Source organism: Stenella coeruleoalba (genome assembly GCF_951394435.1).
Source record: "Stenella coeruleoalba genome assembly, chromosome: 15".
In the NCBI taxonomy this organism is placed as follows: domain Eukaryota; kingdom Metazoa; phylum Chordata; class Mammalia; order Artiodactyla; family Delphinidae; genus Stenella; species Stenella coeruleoalba.
The window spans coordinates 26,022,055-26,040,196 of record NC_137161.1 but is presented as its reverse complement, the minus strand read 5'-3'; the positions used below and the strand labels follow the sequence as shown (position 1 = coordinate 26,040,196).

The window sequence follows — 18,142 nt, the reverse complement described above, 5'->3', positions numbered from 1 at the left end:
CAACCTAGACCTTTGTAGAGTGAGTAGTATTTACTGAGCACCTACTGCGTGCTGGCTCTGTCCCAGGCTGAGAAACAAAGTAGTGACTATGACCCAGATGCCAGCCCTCCTGGGGGGACAGACGCACATTACTGAAACACACAGAGAGTGAATGGGCCACCAACTTGCCAAACCACATCCAACCCACCCCCACCCCATCCAGCCTCCTTGGCCGACCTCCCCCTTCAGCACCCCAGCTCCCCTCGGTCACCCCACCCTTTCCTAGCACCAGTCTAATGATCACTCCCCTGTTCCCTAACCTTCCTGCTCCCCACAGCCTGCCCAAGAAGAGTCGGCAAGAGTGCCGGGCGTGTTCTTGGTCCCACGATCTCTGCAGCCTCCCCCAGCCCAGGTCCCACTATCCTGGGCCACTTCTGAAGCCTCACACCTCCAGGCCTCTGCTTGGGCTCTGCTGCCTGCCTGCCACGTTGCTTCCAGCTCAGTAAATGTCAGTCCACCTTCAAGACCTGGCTCAACGCTACCTTCTCAGAGCAGGCCTCCTTCCTCCGCTGTCCCTAGGAAGGAGGTACTGAGAGCTCCGAGCCCAGCCTGGTACCCATCCTTCCGAGGGATACTTCATGCCTCCTTCAGCGGCTCAGGGTCAGTCCTGAGAGCTGCCTACCTCCCCACCAGGGCTGGGCCCGTTGCCAGAGAAGCCCCAGCACCCGGGATTCAGAAGTCTCTGCCAGGGTCAAGGAGCTGAAGGGCAAGGATTGACACCCATCCTGGCCAACGTCTGAGCTCCTCTGAGCTCTGGCCGGTGCCCATTCTTAGCTCACCTTGCAGGTGTGACTTCACATCCTGGCACCACCCCCAAAAGGCCACTTGCTTGACCTCAGAGGGCCTTGTCTTCCTCCTCTGGAAGGAGGGGTTGCTAGGAGGGTCAATGGGCACCACACCAAGCACAGAGAGAGCCAATTGTCACTACGCTCAGCACGGGCGTCAGGCCGACGGCCTCCTGCAGCATCACACCAGGAACGGGCCCAGAGGTGGCACCCTGACTGCCTGCCTCCTGGCCAGATTCCCTCCAGGGAGGATGGACCCTCTTGCCCTGTGCATCTCCAGGCATGAGCATGAAGGAGGCTCGGGTGCTGTGAGGACACACGCGCGTGGGTGTGTGTGTGCACGGGTGCGTGTGTGTGCGCGCGTGTGCGTGTGTGTGTGTTCCCAGGGCCCTCCAGCTCAGGAGCCCAGGGTGCTGGCCCAGACTCTTGAGCTGCCAACATCCTCACCCCAGGGCTGTGCACCTCAGGCACTGGCTCCAATGGTGGCACGGCCCCTCCGAGTAGGCAGATGCCGCCTGAGTCTGATAGGGGAAGTGTCTGGGCAGATGAGACCCATGAGGCCAGGAGCCCTGACCCCCTGTAGCTGTGCATTCCAAGTTTTTAGAAGAAACTGGAAATATGCACCATTATGTAAATGTCCATATTTTTAAATACCGGTGACTGACTTACATTGTTCACATTTTGAAAAACCTTACTGGACACACGGACAAACAAAACGTGGTCTATCTATGCAATGAAATACTATTCAGCCATAAAAAGTAATGAAACTCTGATACATGCTATAACACGGATGAACTGTGGAGACGTTACGCTAAGTGAAATAAGTCAGAAGCAACAGGACGGATACTGAATGAGGACACTTACATGCAATATCTAGACCAGTCATGTTCAGAGGGGCTGAAAGTATATGAGGGGACACCAGGGACTGGGGGAGGGCGGAATGGGGAGTTATTGCTTAATGGTTACAGAGTTTCTGTTTAGAGTAATGAAAACTCTGTTTTGGAAATAACGTGTGCTGTTTGCACAACATCGTCAGTGTCCCGCTGCCGCGCTGTGCGCTTAAAAATGGTTAAATGGCAAATTTTATGTTTTACCAAATTTTTCACCACAAAAAATTCCCCCAAAACAAAGCAAAGCAAAAGTCCTTGAGTAGGCCAGCGGGCTCCAGTTTACAAGCTCCATTTGCTGCCGCCGCATGTATCCACGGGCCAAGCCTCTCGCGCCTCCACTCTGCATCTGGGGTCAGGGAGACCCAGTGACACACACAGAGCCCTCCTCTGGGGCATAGGTGAGTCACAAGTGCCTCCCCCCGCCCCCAACATGCCACCCTTAACCTGCTCATGGGCTGCCTGCAACCTGGGGTCCACTTCCAGCCGACGAGGGAGGCCATGGGCTTTAGGCAGAATGCAGCGGGGCTGTGTATCCTTGAAGACACCCCTTCGCCTCCTTTCAAAGTGGGTGCCATGTCAGTAGACAGCACCCGGCACAAAGCACCCCGATTCCCTGCCCCCGCCCAGGCCTTCTCACTTGGTAACGCACGTGCTTCCCGAGCGTGGCTTTTCCAGGCTGGACTGTGGGCTTCCGGGGGCCCCGTGGAGCCCAGCTCGGTGCCAAATCTGAGGTGGGCACGGTAAAGGGAGGTGGGAGAGGGACAGGGCCGGGAAGATGCTGTTCCTGCCCTCGTCCCTTCCTTTCTCGAACACTTACTGGGTGTCAGGCCTGTGTGGGGCACTGGGGACACGGAGGTGAAAAGATGGGGGTGGTCACTGTCCTGGAGCTCATGCTCTAGGGAGCAAAAAACGAAACATAAGGTTCTAGAGGACACTGGGCTCTGGAGAGAGCCTTGGAGTTTCTCGCCCCTCCTGTCCCCCCACCTCCCCCTGCAACCCCTCCCTCCTCTGGGAAGCCCCTCTGACTGCAGCGGCCATCGAGGCCCCAGTTCTGGACCACCCGCTGCGGGTCTCACCCCAGGGAGGGTGGAGCTAGGGTGGGTGCTAGGCAGGTGGGAGGCAGGGCAGGCTTTCTGGGACAAGCCTCCAAGGAAAATGCTGAGAAAGCCCTGGGGCAAGGGCTGAAGACCCCTGACCAAAGCAGGGCAGAGGGCTGCTGAGGAGAAGAAAAGCAGCTGCGTCTGTCCAGAGGCCCCGAGGCAGCGGCTGCATCTGTCCAGAGGCCCCCGAAGCAGTGGTGATGACCCGGCCACAGTCCACGGACTGAGTTCAAACCCCCAAGTTGAAGCCAAACTCTCCCCAGGCCCACTGGGCCCTGCTGGCAGCCCCCCACCCCCGCTGTCACCCGCTCTGGCTGTGTGCCCTGGCCTCTGCCCTTGTTCCCTCTTCTCGGGACACTCCGAGTTCCCTTCCCTCCAGGGCTTTGCTGAAAGGTCACCTTCTCAGTAAGACCTCCCTGCCCCCACTCTGACACACTGACCCCTTTACCCGTTTTTTTCAGAGTGTTTATCATCTCACATATTACGCCTATGGTCTGTGCCCAGCGCCCCGGTAAGCTGCCCCGGATCGTTCCTGCCTCTCCAGAAACCACACCCCTTCCTCTGGTGAGGGCACCCCGAGTCTTCCAGGGTGAGCATGTGTCCCAGGCCCGGCCAGTCAGCACAGCCCATCACAGCGATCCCTGGTGGGCATGTGACCAAGCTCGACCCATGAAAGTCAGTCCAGGGGCTTTTGCAGAAACAACGGGGGAGAAGTACCCTCCCCTCACCACAGGGGCCGCTGAGCCCACTCAGCAGGGAGGCCCTCACCCGGAAGGCAGGGCTGACAAGCTGGCACAGACGAATCCCCCCTAAATCCGTCCGTGCCCAAAGCCAAAGGAGGCCCTGGACTTTCTGGTTACAGGAGCCAATGATTTCCTCAACCGCTGAAGCTGGCCGGAGGCAGGTGGCATCACGTGTGCCTGGTTTGGTCTCTGAGTAATCCACGGTCCTGCCCCCGGGAGCGCCCGAGGGAATGCAGCCTCCACTGGCCCTCTCCTCACTGTGGGCCACCCCAACCCCAGGAGGGGCTGGCTGCAGGGCCCGCCCTCCCCCAGCGCCCCGCACAGCCCTGGCCCAGAGACCTGCCTGTCACCGTGTGGGCAAAGAAGAAAGAGGGAGAAACATCGACATCCCAGGCTGGGGCACGCTGGGCTCTGATCCATTCCTAGTTCTCTCCTCCTCCCGACCCTCTCCAAAAAAATGTGATTTAAGGGAGTCACGCACGCAAAGCCATGCCCGAGGAGCAGGGCCGGGGGAGCAGGTGCGCAGCCTCGCCGTCTCCCGACCTTGGGCACAGCCTGCCTCCCTGGGCTCCTCTTATCTGCAGTCTAGGGAGTTGCCGCTGACGCCCTCTTGGGCTCTGACACTTTATGACCCTGTGAAAGAACCCAGCTGGCCCCATGGGCACCAAGGGCCCAGTACACGGAGTGCAGGAGTTGGGCCTGCCGGGGGTGCAGGCCTCCAGGCACGGGACACGGAGCTGGAAGTGACCCTCTTGTCTCCACCTGGTCCTTATCTGTGCAGCCGTGCCAGGAGGCCCCTCCAGGGTGGGCACCCCACCCACGGTCGGCCAGCCGGAGCCCCGAACAATGCCAGCAGGACAGGACGGCCCCCAGCCTGTGACTGCAGTGACAGGGACAAGTGCAGTGCGGGGCCACAGGGAAGCGGCGGGAATGCACCCCTCCCGAGCATTTCCACAAAACCAGGCCTCCCTGGCTCCGGCGAAGGGCAGCTCCCGGGTCTGGGCAGGACACAGGGCCCACCACCTGTGCCCGGAATGCCTATGGGCAGGGGAGGACTGCGTGCCCATCTATGTAACGTGGGGCAATGCGCTGCTATTCAAATGGGGGAATTAGTGATGAATGGAGGAAATTGTTCCTCCTTCTGTCCAGTCTCCAGAAGGAGACAAAAACCCCTTTTACCTCGGCAAACAATGCCCTTATGTGGGCGCCAGCACCCCGCAGTCCGCACAAGCCCGGCTCTGTGCGAGCCGCCAATCGCCACACCAGGCTCTGGGGCCACAGCCGGTGGCGCCCTCTCCCAGGGGCGACCCTCACAGGCTCCCGAGGAGGGCTGGGCAAGAGCGCGAAGGTCCACCGGCCCTGGGACCACAGGCCGGGCCCCACCAGCCCAGAGTGCCCACCGCAGGCTGCCCGCTGTGGCCAGAGGTGCGGCTGGGCTGCCGCAGGAAGCGCCCCCTCCTGGCGGGCTTCCAGGCAGGGGAGAGGAGGGGGAGTCGATAATTCACACACACAGGACACAGCCCGGAGGAGGCGGGGAGGGGAGAGCGCTGGAGCCGCAGCCCCACCGCGGCCCCGGCGGCCCCCAGGATGTGGAAGAGCCAGCCCCGCCTCCCCCCTGCCACGTGGCTTCGGGCTGCAGTCCGGGGGCCCTGACTCTGCTCTGAATTTGGGGTGCGCGCCTCGCCAGGGCTGGCCTCCGCTCTGACAAAGGCCAGTGGCCAGGCTGTGTTGACATGATGCCTAGTTCCCAGGAGCACCCGGCTCCTGGCAGGCTTACCCGGCTCTTCCTCCCGGAAGAGGGCCCTGGGGTCAAACGGGGGACACCGAGGAGTTGGGTGAGGCGGCGTCCCTGGGACCCCACCATCCTGGGCGGTGGGGCCACGCCGGGCATCTGCCCCACAGTCTGCCTTTGGACCCCGCTGCCCGCCTAGCTGCCCCTCCTGAGCGCCACCCCGCTCCATCCCTGTGGCTCCCAAGGCCTGGCCCGGCCCCTGCTCCCCATCCCAGCTCCACTCCTGCCCCCAACACCCCCAGCACCTCTACTGCACAGCATCCACCTTCCTGCACTTTTATGACTCGTTCCTGAAGGTGGCATCAACACCTGAGCCCTCAGAGTCCAGAGCGGCGCTGTCCAACAGAAACGTAACGCGAGCCACCTACGGAATTGTCAGTTTTCTAGCAGCCACATTAAAAAACGTAAAAAACAAAAAACAAGTGGAATGAATTTTAATAAACTACTTTATTTAACCCAGTATATCCAAAATATGATCATTTCAACTAATAATTAATTCCGTGTTAAATCTGAGATACCTCACATCCTTTTTTCATACAAAGCCTTTGAAACTCAGTGTGTATTTTACACGGTACACCTCAATTTGCACGAGCCCTTTTCCATAGCGGTCTGTGGCTCCCACGTTAGCACAGACCCAGATTTTTGTGACTTCCCTCTAAAACTGAAATCATTTTGCTCAGTGCAGGGACCCTGGGGTCTCAGCCCCTAGAGAGGTGTCCAAGTTGCAGATGAGAGTTGGGGTCTTGGGGCAGGTGGCCTGAGCAGGGCTGGTGGCGGGGCACTGGGGGCAGGCGCCGCCTTCGGTGGGGGTGGACACCAAGTATGTGGCAGGCGCCAGGCAGACTCATCGTGCCTGATTTGCACAACCACCCCCCGGAACAGACGTCAGGAAGGAACCAGAGGATCCCAGAGGGAAGTCATTGGCTGTCACACAGTGTAAATGGAAGAGCACAGAGGAGCCCCAGTGCTGCCTGATTCCCCGAAGCACCCACCCCCATGCTCTTTCCTCTCTTGGCCTCGATCTGCCCATCTGTACTATGGGACAGCCCCCACCCCTGCCACTGTCCCACTTTCTGCCGGCCCTCCCCAACATATCCTGGCCCAATGTGCCCCGGGGGAAGACACTCCCAATATGGACTGCCTGGGTCTTTGTCTTCCCAGGCCCGAAGGTCTCCCTGGCCCCACCCTCAAGGCCAAACACAGGCAGTGAGCCCTCAATGCTAATTCAGTGTGCAACTCTCTAGCTGAGATGTCCCCTGCACCCCCTCAACCCAACCCCCAAAAAAATGAGCGAAAAGAGCCACTTCGGGCAAGCATGTGTGAATGATTCATGGGGCAGGGCCCTAGCCCCAGAGCCTGTGTGCTTGTGCGTGTGGCTTCTGAGGGCCTGGCAGGCCTTCTGCCAGACGGCTAGGAAGCCCGTCTGGGTTCCGTGCATCCCAGCCCTTAGGTCAGAGTGATCAAGCCAGCGTGGCCCCGGTCACTTCCTGGTTCCTGGGAACGTGGCCTGGGGACAGGCTCCGGTGGCGAAGCCTCTCCGACACACCCCTCCCCCGGCCTCCTCTCCAGCACAGCAGGCCTGCCTCCACAGAGGGGCAAGAGGCAGCTGGGTTTCCACGTGTCCTGGGCTGGGGAGGGGGGCAGGGGGGAGCAGGGCTCTGACACCCCGATGGCTCAGCAGGCCTAGGCGAATCTTCCAGGTGTCGGGGGGGATCTCCCTCTCCCTTTCTCAGCAGGTGAACTTTACCTCTAGGGCCCTGGAGCGTGTCCTGCCCTATGCCCCTATGCGTCTGGGGGCCTGTGAGGGCCTAAGACCCTGGCAGCCTGCACAAGGCCAGGGCTGTGCAGGCCTGGCCTGCTCCGGGGATAAAGGGATCTCTCGGTGCTGTCTCCCAGCCTCCCTTACCCCGCAGCGGCAGGAGGCCAGGACAGCCCAGCATTGTCTGTGCCGCCTGCAGCCCAGCTGATGATGGACACTTTCCTGTGACCCGGGCCTGGCAGGGTGGCCCACGGCCAATCCCCGGAAGGGCTTGGGCCCTAGTTCTGGGGTTGGGGGGCGGGGGCAGGAGGCCGCCGCCGCCACTGCCTCTCTCCATCCGGTGTGGATGTTCGGAGCCTTGAATAGGAGCAAATAGCTCCTGCTCTAGAAGGAGGAAGTATGTGACCTGTAGCCAGAAAATAAGGCCCAGACACAGCTTCCAGTCTCACCTGAGAAAGGTGGAGTCAGGACCAGACCAGGCGTGGGGGAGAGGAGGCTCAGTTTAAAGGCCCACTGCAGGAAGCCATCCCAGGGAGGCCACTGTGAAGGGGCTACAGTCCCCCCCACATGTGACAGTGACCAGGGAGGATGACCAACGAGGGCTGGGTCCGCAGTGAGCAGGCTGCAGCAGGCTGTGAAGCCTTGGGGCCCCGGCTGGGGAGACAGCTGCTCCAACCGCAGGGGTGGGCCCGTGGGAGGGTGGGTACCATGCGCACAGAACACGAGAAGTGGCCGAGGCTCAGGGGTAATGCGGGCGATCGTCTCAGAGCCTGCCTGGCCTGGCCCCAACCCCGCTCGCAGTACAGCCTCTCGGCTCTCCCCTTGCACAAGCAGCTTCCATCCCCGGCCAGGAACACTCCCGTGGCATCCTCAGTGCCCGGCACAGTGGCCAGCACACAGGAGCTAAGCTGCTGCCCGGGCGCCTTCTCCTTGGACAGAAGAGCTAACTTGCAGCTGCCCATGGGGCTGCCCATCAGTGAGGGAGCCTGGGACGGGTCTGGGGTTTGCAGATTAGAGAGCAGGATCCTGGGAGATGTAAGGTCCCCCAACAGGCCCTGGCACACATGGGTGGTGAGTGGGACAGGAACTCAGGAGATGCTAGAGCAAGCTGTGGGTGCCCAAGCCGCGAGCTTGTAAAGAAAGCCGTGGTCAGAACCCCACAGGGCGCAGTGGGCAGAAGGGATCAAGAAAGACCTGGATGGATGAGGAGACAGGACTGGACCGCATGGGGCAGTGAAGGGTCGGGTGGATGGGGTAAAGTGAGGCGGACTCCTGACCCACCTACAGCCCCCTCAGCCTGTGAGTGCCAGTCGGCCACGGACCCCAGCCTCCGGCTCTTCAGCAGAGGCTCCTGCAGCTGCCTGGCCACCTGAGAGGAAACGATCCCCTCTCCGGTCACCAGCCTTCCCTGTCCACACACTGTCCAGTCCTCACCCCGCCATCCAGTGATGGGGAGGGATTGGCCCCAGGCCACACAGCAGACAGGCCGCAGAGGCAGAATCTAGCCTGGGCTGGCTCACCGTGGCTGGGGTTAGGGCACACTCCCCCTGCAGACCCACCCTCTGTGGAGACCGGCCCAGGTGGGTGAGGACAGGGGAGGCGGCACTGCTGTAAATACCGAGCCCTGGGCAAGCAAGTCACACACCCGCTCCCCAGGTGACCGCCCCTGCTGCTGCCCAGTCTGCGTGTCTGGGTAGTGGAGCGCCACACCCAAGGGCAGCAAGAGTCAGGAGGCAGGAAGCCTTGGTCTCCTCACAAAGGGCTCCTGAGACACACCAGGATTAATGGCTGCAGTCAGGCAGGCCACGCTCCAGACAGCAGCCAGGGATCAGAGGTGAACAACTTGCTTAAGACCCCACTGCAGGACCAGGGCAGGCCAGGACCTGCTCGGGAGAGCCACGGCAAGGTGCCAGGGGCTGCCGGCAGGGGGCCGAGTCCGGGAGAGACCCTGGGCCCACAGAGGCGGCTTCACCTCTCTCCTTCCTCCCGGATCCCCTGCGTGCCAGCCTCTCGCCTGGCCTGGGCCCTCTCTCCTGGCTGAAGCTTGGGGCCACAAGGAGCTTCTGGAGACATGTGACCCAGGAAATCCCCAACGCTGGCATGCAGCATCTCCCTCCCTTCCCAGCCTCCTCCTGACGTTCTGCCCAATCTTCCCAGGCTGTTGACACCTGCCTTCGACATCACAACGCAGCCTCCTCCGAGAGGCTTCCGCTGGTCCCCCGTCTCTGCCACCAGCTTCTCAAGAGCCGTTTGCTGGGCACCTGCTCTGAGCTGAGGACTGGGGATAAAGCCCAGAAGAGGACACTCGGCCCCGAGGCTGCTCCGTGCCGCACTGTTTGTGACAACAGAAAAGTGGGGGCTGGGATGGCCTTCCCCATGAGTGGCCCAAACATAGGCTCTGGAGTCAGAGACACCCTTGTGGCCACTTGGAGTCCGGGCACGTTACCTCTCCCTCTCCCTCTGCACGTCAGGCCTAGTCACAGCTCTGAGCTCACAGGGTCGCAGCCAACCTGCCACCAGCGCAGAGCTGAGCAAACAGTGGGCTCAGGAATGGGACCTCCAGTCACTGGGGTGACCAGACAACCTTTAAAAATGCCTTATCAGCGATGGGGAGAGACGAGACACCATGTGGAAAAAAACGTGGGTCCAACACTACACGATCCCTCTCCCCCACCTTTTTTTTTTTTTTAAAGGAAACGACTTCGATTATATACACAGAAAAGACTAAGAAAAACAGCACTGGTAACATTGGTAACTTTGTCTTTTTTTTTTTTTTGCTCCTGTTTTTTTTCTGTTTTCTACAATGAATGTAATACTTGTGAAAGAAGGTAAAAAATAAGATACGTTTAAAGACACATCTCCTGCCCTCAGAACGCTTACAACCTGGCGGGGGTCCCACGTTCTGTGTGCCTGTCCCTCTCTTGCAGGTTCCTTGAAGGGGTGAGGGGTTAACAGCCTCCCAGGCCACAGGGCTTGATATTCATGTGACAAGGCTGGTGGAGAGCCCTGAAAGAACCAAAGGCTTAAGCCAGGACCCTCAGCGCCTTGGTCCAGCCTCAAGACGTGGTGATGGCCACTGGAGGAGAGACCCCAGACGTCCAGTCTGCAGGCAGAAAGCGCCGGCACCATGTCCCTGGAGGGAGGGAAGCTCCGAGGTCCAGTGGGTCCCAGAGGCCCAAGGCTGGAGGAGCCTCCCATCTGAGAGGCACAAACAAGAGGCCCCCCAGATGCCCCACAGCTCCTGCCCAGCAAACCCCAATGGCCCTGCAGGAAGACAGAAGCAGGACCCCCGGTTCTGCCCTGGCGGTGACTTCCTGTCTGCCCGGAAGGTGAGTAATGTCCACTCCCCACCCCCCGCATCCCTTCTGGAGGCCAGGCCTCACATTTTCCGCTCAGGAAGAGGCAGAGCAAGAGGCCTGGTGAAGCACATCAAGGCGAAATGGAAGGAGAGGGCCCTGGCCTGGCCATGCATCTGACATCCAGCAGCCTGCTGGCTCACCTGCCCGGCCTGGGCCCTCTTTCGCTTACTCATTTAACAGACACTCCCCCTCACTTGCTCTGTGCCAGGTGCTATGCTGGGCACCAGGGAACTGGCTCTCAGGGTGCTCAGTCGGTCACTGGGGAAGAGACGGTCATCGAACAGATAATCCCACTGACGGGGCATAACTACAGAGGGATGTGCCGTTTGGTCCTAAGTCAATGCCAGACCACCATGTCTCTGGACGGAGTCTCCACAGTTGGCTTCTTCCAACTGTCCTCCTCTCCACCCCCTAAATGCAGCTCCTGGGTGTTTTTCCAGGCACCTGTGATGAGACCAGGGCTCTGTGTGGACTCAAAAGAAAGCCCAAAGCCTCAGCTGGGGCTTAGTGGAGGGTCTGGAGGGGACCTGGCTGTACGTGGACTGCAGGCAGTGGTGGGAACAGCCTGGATCACTCAGCCCTGGATCACGACTCAGAGAAGGTAGTGCTCTGAGTTTGGGGGGACAGCCTCCTCTGGTTCCCAGGCTCCCGTGCCCATCTTCCGGGGAACCTCACACACGACCTCGACGCCTGCCAAAGAGGACAGAGGAGGGCAGCAGCCTTGGCAACCCCTCCCGACTCTGGCCAGATCACCCAAGTTCTCTCACTGATCAACAGTTCCCTCCCCTGAGACGGGACAAGAGCCCTGTGCTCACCCACAGCAGCTCCAGCCGCCAGTGAAGAAGCACCACGGGGCTCCCCGGCCGAAGCAGCCGATGCCGTGATTTCAAGAAGCCAGGAACGGGGCCGTGAAAGAGACCTGAAGCGAGGCATCGCAGGCAGTGGCAGCCTCGGGGACAAAAGCACAGCCGCCGCGTTTGTGTTCGTGGCGAGCACACTCCCACAGCTGCTGAACCTCAGACAAGCTCCCAGGAGTGAGAACTGGCCTGGTTCATTCCTGGTCTCAGCCATGGGACCTGCCCTGCCAAGGCCCAGCCCTTATCTGCCTTTGCTAAAATTTGAAAAAGGGGGAGGGAGGAGGAGGTGCTGGAGGAAGAGGAGGGCCCCCGATTCACATCCACCAACAGGTGTGAATCTGTGCAAACTGCCTCGTTTCCTGAAATGCTCTGGCTGTATCCCTGAGCAGCAGGGGTGGGATGCTGCTCCCCGGCATGGCCTTGGGAGTCCCCACACTTTCTGGCTAAAGGAAAAGCCCCAGGTGCTCAGACTGGGGGGTAGCCTCAGGAACAAAGGAGCCGACTTGGCGGGGGCAGACCTCTATCCCCTCTGGAGGGTGCGCTCGGGGGTAGGCCTCAATAAATGCTTGCTCCTTTATTCATTCGGGCAACAAACATTCAGCAGGCCCCTATGACGTGCCAGGCGTGCAGAGTCACCGGGGACAGCAGAGGGCGAGATCCACGTGGTCTGCCCTTTGCGGAGCTCACAGTGGGGGCCTCAGACTGAGGACCCCCGAGGCAGGACCGAGGGCCAGAGACCGAGCGCCAAGCCGTCCTGGGGGTCGGTGGCGTTGGGGAAGCTTCTGGATGAAGGCACGGGAGCAGGGAGTGGAGACCATGGAGGGCTGTGCCTGGACGCACACAGAGCCCCTGCCTGGCCTGTCCCTGCCCGGTCCTTCTTTAACAACAGGGAACATGAGAACACCCTGAAGCCCCCAACGGTCTCCCACCGATTCACTGATGGGAGCGGGATCTCAGCTCACGTCTACACTGCAGGCACCTGCAGAGGGAGGGCTGGAGGGCTGGCCAAGGACTCCAGGCCGGGTCTGCGCCCAGCTTTGGGAGCCCACTGGTCTGGACAGACACGGGAGTCACCACCAGATCTAGGACCAGAAGGGCAGCAGAGACCAAGCCAGCCGGTCTCTCAAAGCCTGCGACCCCCTGCACTGGGTCTGGGTCGGCCTCTGGCCAGCACGTCAACCCACAGCCTCCAGACACAGCCTCTGATGAAATAATTAAATCGATGGTATCGTGGTCAACACCATCCTCCCTGTCTCCAGCTCTGGCTGCCTGCCCTCATAAACACCCTCGTCCTGTCAGCGGGCCAGCCTGCCTCGGCCCCAGCACCCAGTCAGGAGGGACCTGGGCGGCCGGAGGGGTGGGGGACACGTGTGACGACACACACCCGGGTTGGCGCCGCCACCTGGCTCCTGCAGGACGGGCTGCGGGACACACTGACCCCATTAGCCTCCGTGGCTGGGGAAGCCCTGTAAACCCCACAGAAACACTCCCTTCTGCTACCTGATCCTGGAGGCCCCCCCATATCACCACATCTCCCTGGAAAGTGTCTCTGACAGAGCTGAGACACCCCCCACCGCGCCCCCCGCCAAAGGGTGGTTGTAAGCAACAATAACACGAGTTTTCTGAGAATGAGTTGGGGGACTAGGGCCCCCACTCAGTCCTACTACTCTGGGGTTTTTAAAAATAAATGCTCTGGATCCTTCCTGGGAAGGTGTAACCGACAGCCTTGGGCTGAGCTTTGCTGGTGTGGCCCTCGGTGTGGCCTTTGGCTGTGGCCCTCAATCAGCTCAGATGAGGCGGGAGGTCAGCTGCTGGGCACGCCCGGGCCCCAGAGCCCCCCGACAGCATGCGCTGCCCCTGCCCCGCTCCCCACCCGCGGGAACGCTGGAGCTGGAAGGCGGAATCGGTCTGGGAGGCTCGCAGCACAAGGGGGTCCTGCTGACCTCATGTAGCGTCAAGGGACAAAAGCCTTTTCCTTCCCAGCAGCCTCGAACCCCACTCCTCACAGAACCACACCCTGGGCTCCCCAGCCCCAGGCGCAGCCACCCCCAGCGGCCTCCGGGCTGGGTCTCCTCCCAGACAAAGCCGGATTCAGGCCCGGGAGGGCTGTGGGGAGGCAGGCACGCGGGTTCCGCCATGGAGACGAACTTTGACCCAAACTGCAAGGCTCCTACCCCTTATTTACTCTTTAAGGCTAACCCGTTTCACAGAGTTAACATTACACCCCTTTTTAACCCTGCACCTCCCGCCCACATTCCAGGCCCCGACCTTCGACCCCTCCTAATTGCAGCCCTACACCCCAGTTCTCTCCAGCTCATCCCCCACCCCCAAGCACCTCCTCTGGGAGAGCAGAGCCCGGCCCGCCCGGGACGCTGTGACTACAGGTGCCACCCCACGCCCACAAATGCATCTAACTGAGGCAGGCACCGGAGTCCCAGAGCCCAGCCCCGGGGCTCAGCGTGGGAGCACCAGAGTGCACCTCTGGGGTCTGACTCTGACCCCAGCGCTCCTACCCCAAGAAAGGAGCCTGTGTTCCAAGAGAGGCAAGAGAAGGCTGGCTGGCAGGCCCTGGCGGGTGACAGCTCCTCACCAGACCACCTCTCATCCCAAGGGCCTGGGCACACACGTGGACAAGCGCACTGCCTGCTCGCTGACCAGGGGAAGGGAAGGGACCCTGGTCCTGTAGCCTCACATGCAGGCCACAGAAGCCCAGCTCTTGTTTTCGTTACTGGGCAGCTGCACTGTTCCGGGTCAGGCACACTGTTAACCTTCCCAGACCTGAACCGTGATAACTTCAAAATCCATATCCCACCAGCCCGTGAGCATCAGAGCAAACAGGGAGGACACCATCAGGCTGCCTATCCCCGAAGAGCTCTGAGCCCTTCACCTTTGGGAGGAACAACTGTTCTCCCCGGAACTAGGGGCTGGGGCAGTGGGGCCTGTGGAGACGCTGAGAACACTGGGGGCAGCTGTCAGCCTGGGCCCAGCCGCCCCCAGAGGCTCCAGCCCAGATTCTACCCCTGCCCCCCCTACCCCCCCCCAGGGATTCCTAGGACCCTGCAGGCGGGGACACAGCCCCTCCCCCACCAGCCACAAAGGGACACTCACCGTCCTCTTGGCTGTGGAGGTTCTGCGGGCTCCGCATCCTCTCCTCCTGGCTGGGACTCAGGCTGGAGGCCAGGTGTGGGTCAGCTGACATCCATGTGGAGTCGTTCATATCAAAATCTTCACTGCTCACAGAAGTTTCATCCTGATCAGGGACAAAGAAGGTGGGCGTTCAACAGGGACGGGCTCTCTGCAGCCCCTCGGCAGCATTCTGGGTGAACCCCAAGGCCCGTGGGCATTTGGAGGTGCCCCCAAAGGCCGTAGGGCGCCCCCAAACCTTGCAGTGGGGGCTGGGTTGCTCCCCCTACCCTCCCATGGAAGTGGCTCGGGCTCTGGTTCCTGTCGGAAGCCGGGGCTGAGGGCCGGCGCTGTCTGTAATTGAAGACAATTACGAGGTTTCGCATCCTGTAGGGGCGGATCGCAGGGCCTGGCTCTTACCCCTGTGAGCCAAGGCTGAAGCAACCGCTGTAAACAAGGGCCACTGCTCCCCACTCCCTGCCCACAGCCCGGCGACGAGGGCTCACTCCACGCAGGGCCAGGCGAGCAGAAGTGGGCAGCGGGACACGCCGGGCACCACCGAGGCCAGGCTGATCGCGCCCACCACGCCTGCTTCCCGACTCCCGTGGAGCATGCATGGAATTCCTTTCTCCCACTCCCCCAGCCCAGAGGACATTTCTGTCTTCCTCCTTCCTAACCTTTGCTGTGCTTCAAAGATATGCTCTTGGGCGGCTTCCAGAGCTGAAAAGGCCAGCCCCAGAAGTATAGAGAAGGAAGGGGGTGGGGCAGGCGAGGGTTCGGATCAGACCGCAAAGGGGGTTCGGCTCAAGGGCCTGGGGGGCCGCCAGGGCCTTCCAAACAGCCGGAGGGCCTGCTGGAGAGGACCACGCCTGCCTCCTCTCCCCTCGCTGGCTTCAGTGAGCCCTTGGCCAGTCATCCGGGAACCCCCGGGGCGGGGCCCCTTCAACCCAGCCCTCCAGTGGGAAGGGACCCCACCTCCTCCTGGCCCAGCCTCTTTCAGGGGCAGCAAGCAACTGTGTTTGGGAGCTGGCTGCAAAACGCAAGAAAGATGACCCAGCGGCTCCCACACCCTGGAGCTCTGGCTTTGCCCCTTCCCCTTCCCCAGCAAGATACAGTGGCCTCTGTGGGCCCCCAGTAAGGACCTCTGGCAGAGCACTACCCCCCAAAGGCCTCCCTCCAGGGGCCCCTCACAGAGGTCTCTTTTACAGCGAGCAAACACACTTCGGTTTGAACTTTCTTCTGCTGCTGTCCGAGGCAGACACATCTGCTCTCCAAGTGCTGGGGAACCAGCCTGGATTATCCTCCCTCCCTCCCCCACCAGCCCGGCTGGCAGGGAGTTTCCTGGAATTTATAGCTTCTGTGCAGCACGAGTGTGCACCCTCTGCGGCTGAATCAGGAGGACTCAAGCCCGGCCCGAACGCCAGCTCCGCCCAGCTCAGGGGTCCCCACGCAGCACGCCCAGAGCCTCAGGGGACGGGGACCACATGTGCTCTCGTGCCCTCTCCCCACACACGCACACACTCTGCTTCCCTCCCACAGGCCGCCCTGCTCCTCATACACAAGGACGCTCACTCACACACTCACTCAGACTGTGTTCTCACACCCGGAGGGAGGAGGGAGAGACACACGTTCAAAAGGTTCTCTCTGCACAAAGGGCAACACGACTCTCCCTACGCTAACAGGACAGGACCCAGAGCGAGGGGTGGCGGGCAGGTGGGGAGAAGGACCCTTGGAGGGGTAGGGCCATACAGGTTCTGGGAGCCAGGAACTGGGCCCTCCTCGCTTGGGGCCCTGGCTCCTTCCTGGCTGCCCAGGGGTCACTGTGCTCAGGGTATGACCTGAAGTCCCTGCTGAAGCAGGAAGGCCCTCTCCTGGCTCTTGGGTATTGTCGAAACACTCATGGTTTAAAGGACCAAGTGTTCTGTTCACGTCTGGGAGTCACATCTATTCAAAATGCTCCGTCCGTTTACTCAACAAGTATTTACTGAACACCTACTATGTGCCCAACACCTTTCTAGGTGCTGGAAAATTCAGCTGTGGACAACTCCTGGCCTGCCCAGTGCTCACTGCCCAGTGGGGGCGATGGACAATCAGCAGAAAAACTCATAATATCCAGGGCGACGAGGGCTACAAAATAAAGCAGAATAAAGTAGAAGAAGAGGGAGAGGGACCTGCAGGACTGTGTTTGCCAGGGTGGCCAAGAGGAGCCTCACTGGTCAGGGGACAATTAGAGCAGAGGCCTGCAGAAGTGAGGGAGGTTGCTGGAGAGGGGGTGGTCCACGTGGGGAGTGCACCACGCACCAGCACGTGCTGGTGGCTTCCAGCAAGCAGCCCGGAGGCCACAGTGGCCGGGGGATGGGTGAGCGGTGGGCAGCGGAGCCATGCGGGGCACGTCGTCTTGGGCAGCCATCTTCAGCTCAGAGAAGGAGTGTTCCGCTAAACACACAGGTTCTCACTGAGGAGCAAGAACAAGTCCGAGCTGCTGGCTGCAGCGCTGAAGGCTCCCACATGCTAGCCCCACCTGGCAAGCGTTTAAAACAGTAACAACAGGGCTTCCCTGGTGGCGCAGTGGTTGAGAGTCCGCCTGCCGATGCAGGGGACACGGGTTCGTGCCCCGGTCCGGGAAGATCCCACATGCCGCGGAGCGGCTGGGCCCGTGAGCCATGGCTGCTGAGCCTGCGCGTCCGGAGCCTGTGCTCCGCAACGGGAGAGGCCACAGCGGTGAGAGGCCCGCGTACCACAAAAAAACAAAAAACAGAAACAACAGAAGCCAATGTTTATCAGGTGCCAAGTGCGCCACAGGCCCGCTGGGTAGGTGCAGTTATCAGCCCCATTCTACAGATGAGGAGGCTGAGGCTCCGAGGGGTGAAGGCAGCTGCCCAAGGTCACGAGCTAACAAGTGGCAGAGCCACAGGTGGGCGGTCCCGAAGGCCCAGATGCACCCTCCTTCCTGCCCCTCACCTGGAACGCCCGCACTGCCTCGGTGCCCCACAACCCAAACTCCAAACGCACGTCCGTCCCCCTGGCTCCATCAACTCCAGCTCAGTCTCCATCGTTCCTTCCTTACACCCTCTGCCTGCCGGTACCATCAGCCCTGGCACTTAGGCAGGCACAGAACTCAGCTGCAGCAGGCGGCACAGTGGCTCTCCGCCCTCTCTTTCCCCAAGAAAACCTTAAGTCCTCCCAAGAGCGGGGACCAGGCTCTACGCTCTCTGGACAAGGCCAGCGAGACCAGTCAAATTGGCTGAATTGCCTGGCATGATACCGGTGTTTAATGAGGACGCGGCAACAGTTTGACAATCAGGGACGTGGACCCACTGAACACAGCTCCTGAATGGAGACCATATGAAACCTGGACCCTGGCTGCCGTGCCGCATCCCCCCCTGCAGCTGCCAGGCGCCCCCATGCAGAGCCTCAGGTTTCTCTGGCTCAGATCACTTAACTATCCACCAAAATGGCCCCCCTCCACTTCTCCCTGCCCTGACAGGCCAAACGGGGCACAGGTGGGCTAAATTTTACATGGAGTTGCAATCGCCCGATAATGAAGAGCACCCAGTGCCCACACATGAAGGGCTCTGCGGCAGGGGTGTTATGAGATTTCCTCGCAACAGCCCCGCAGAGAAAGCAGGCACCCGTGTAAGGCCTATCTCCAGATCTGGCGCCCGCCCCTTGGAGACCTGCCTCAGCTGCCCAAG

General features: G+C 60.8%; 1 protein-coding gene across 8 annotated transcripts in view; it reads right to left on the bottom strand.

Moving 5' to 3' along the window:
- Window positions 1-18,142, bottom strand: part of NOL4L (nucleolar protein 4 like) — a 129,462-nt gene that overhangs the window by 14,940 nt on the left and 96,380 nt on the right. For 5 of the 8 annotated variants that reach the window (XR_013831508.1, XM_079944150.1, XM_079944151.1 and 2 more), the window contains one exon: window positions 14,433-14,574. Coding sequence is in view for 6 of the 8 variants with exons in the window: in XM_079944150.1 (XP_079800276.1) it covers window positions 14,433-14,574 (142 nt within the window). In the remaining 2 variants the exon portion in view is untranslated. Of the gene's footprint in view, window positions 1-14,432; window positions 14,575-14,867; window positions 14,956-15,124; window positions 15,146-18,142 lie in introns of those variants that run through there. The other 3 variants (XM_079944154.1, XM_079944155.1, XM_079944156.1) reach the window with 3 other exon arrangements.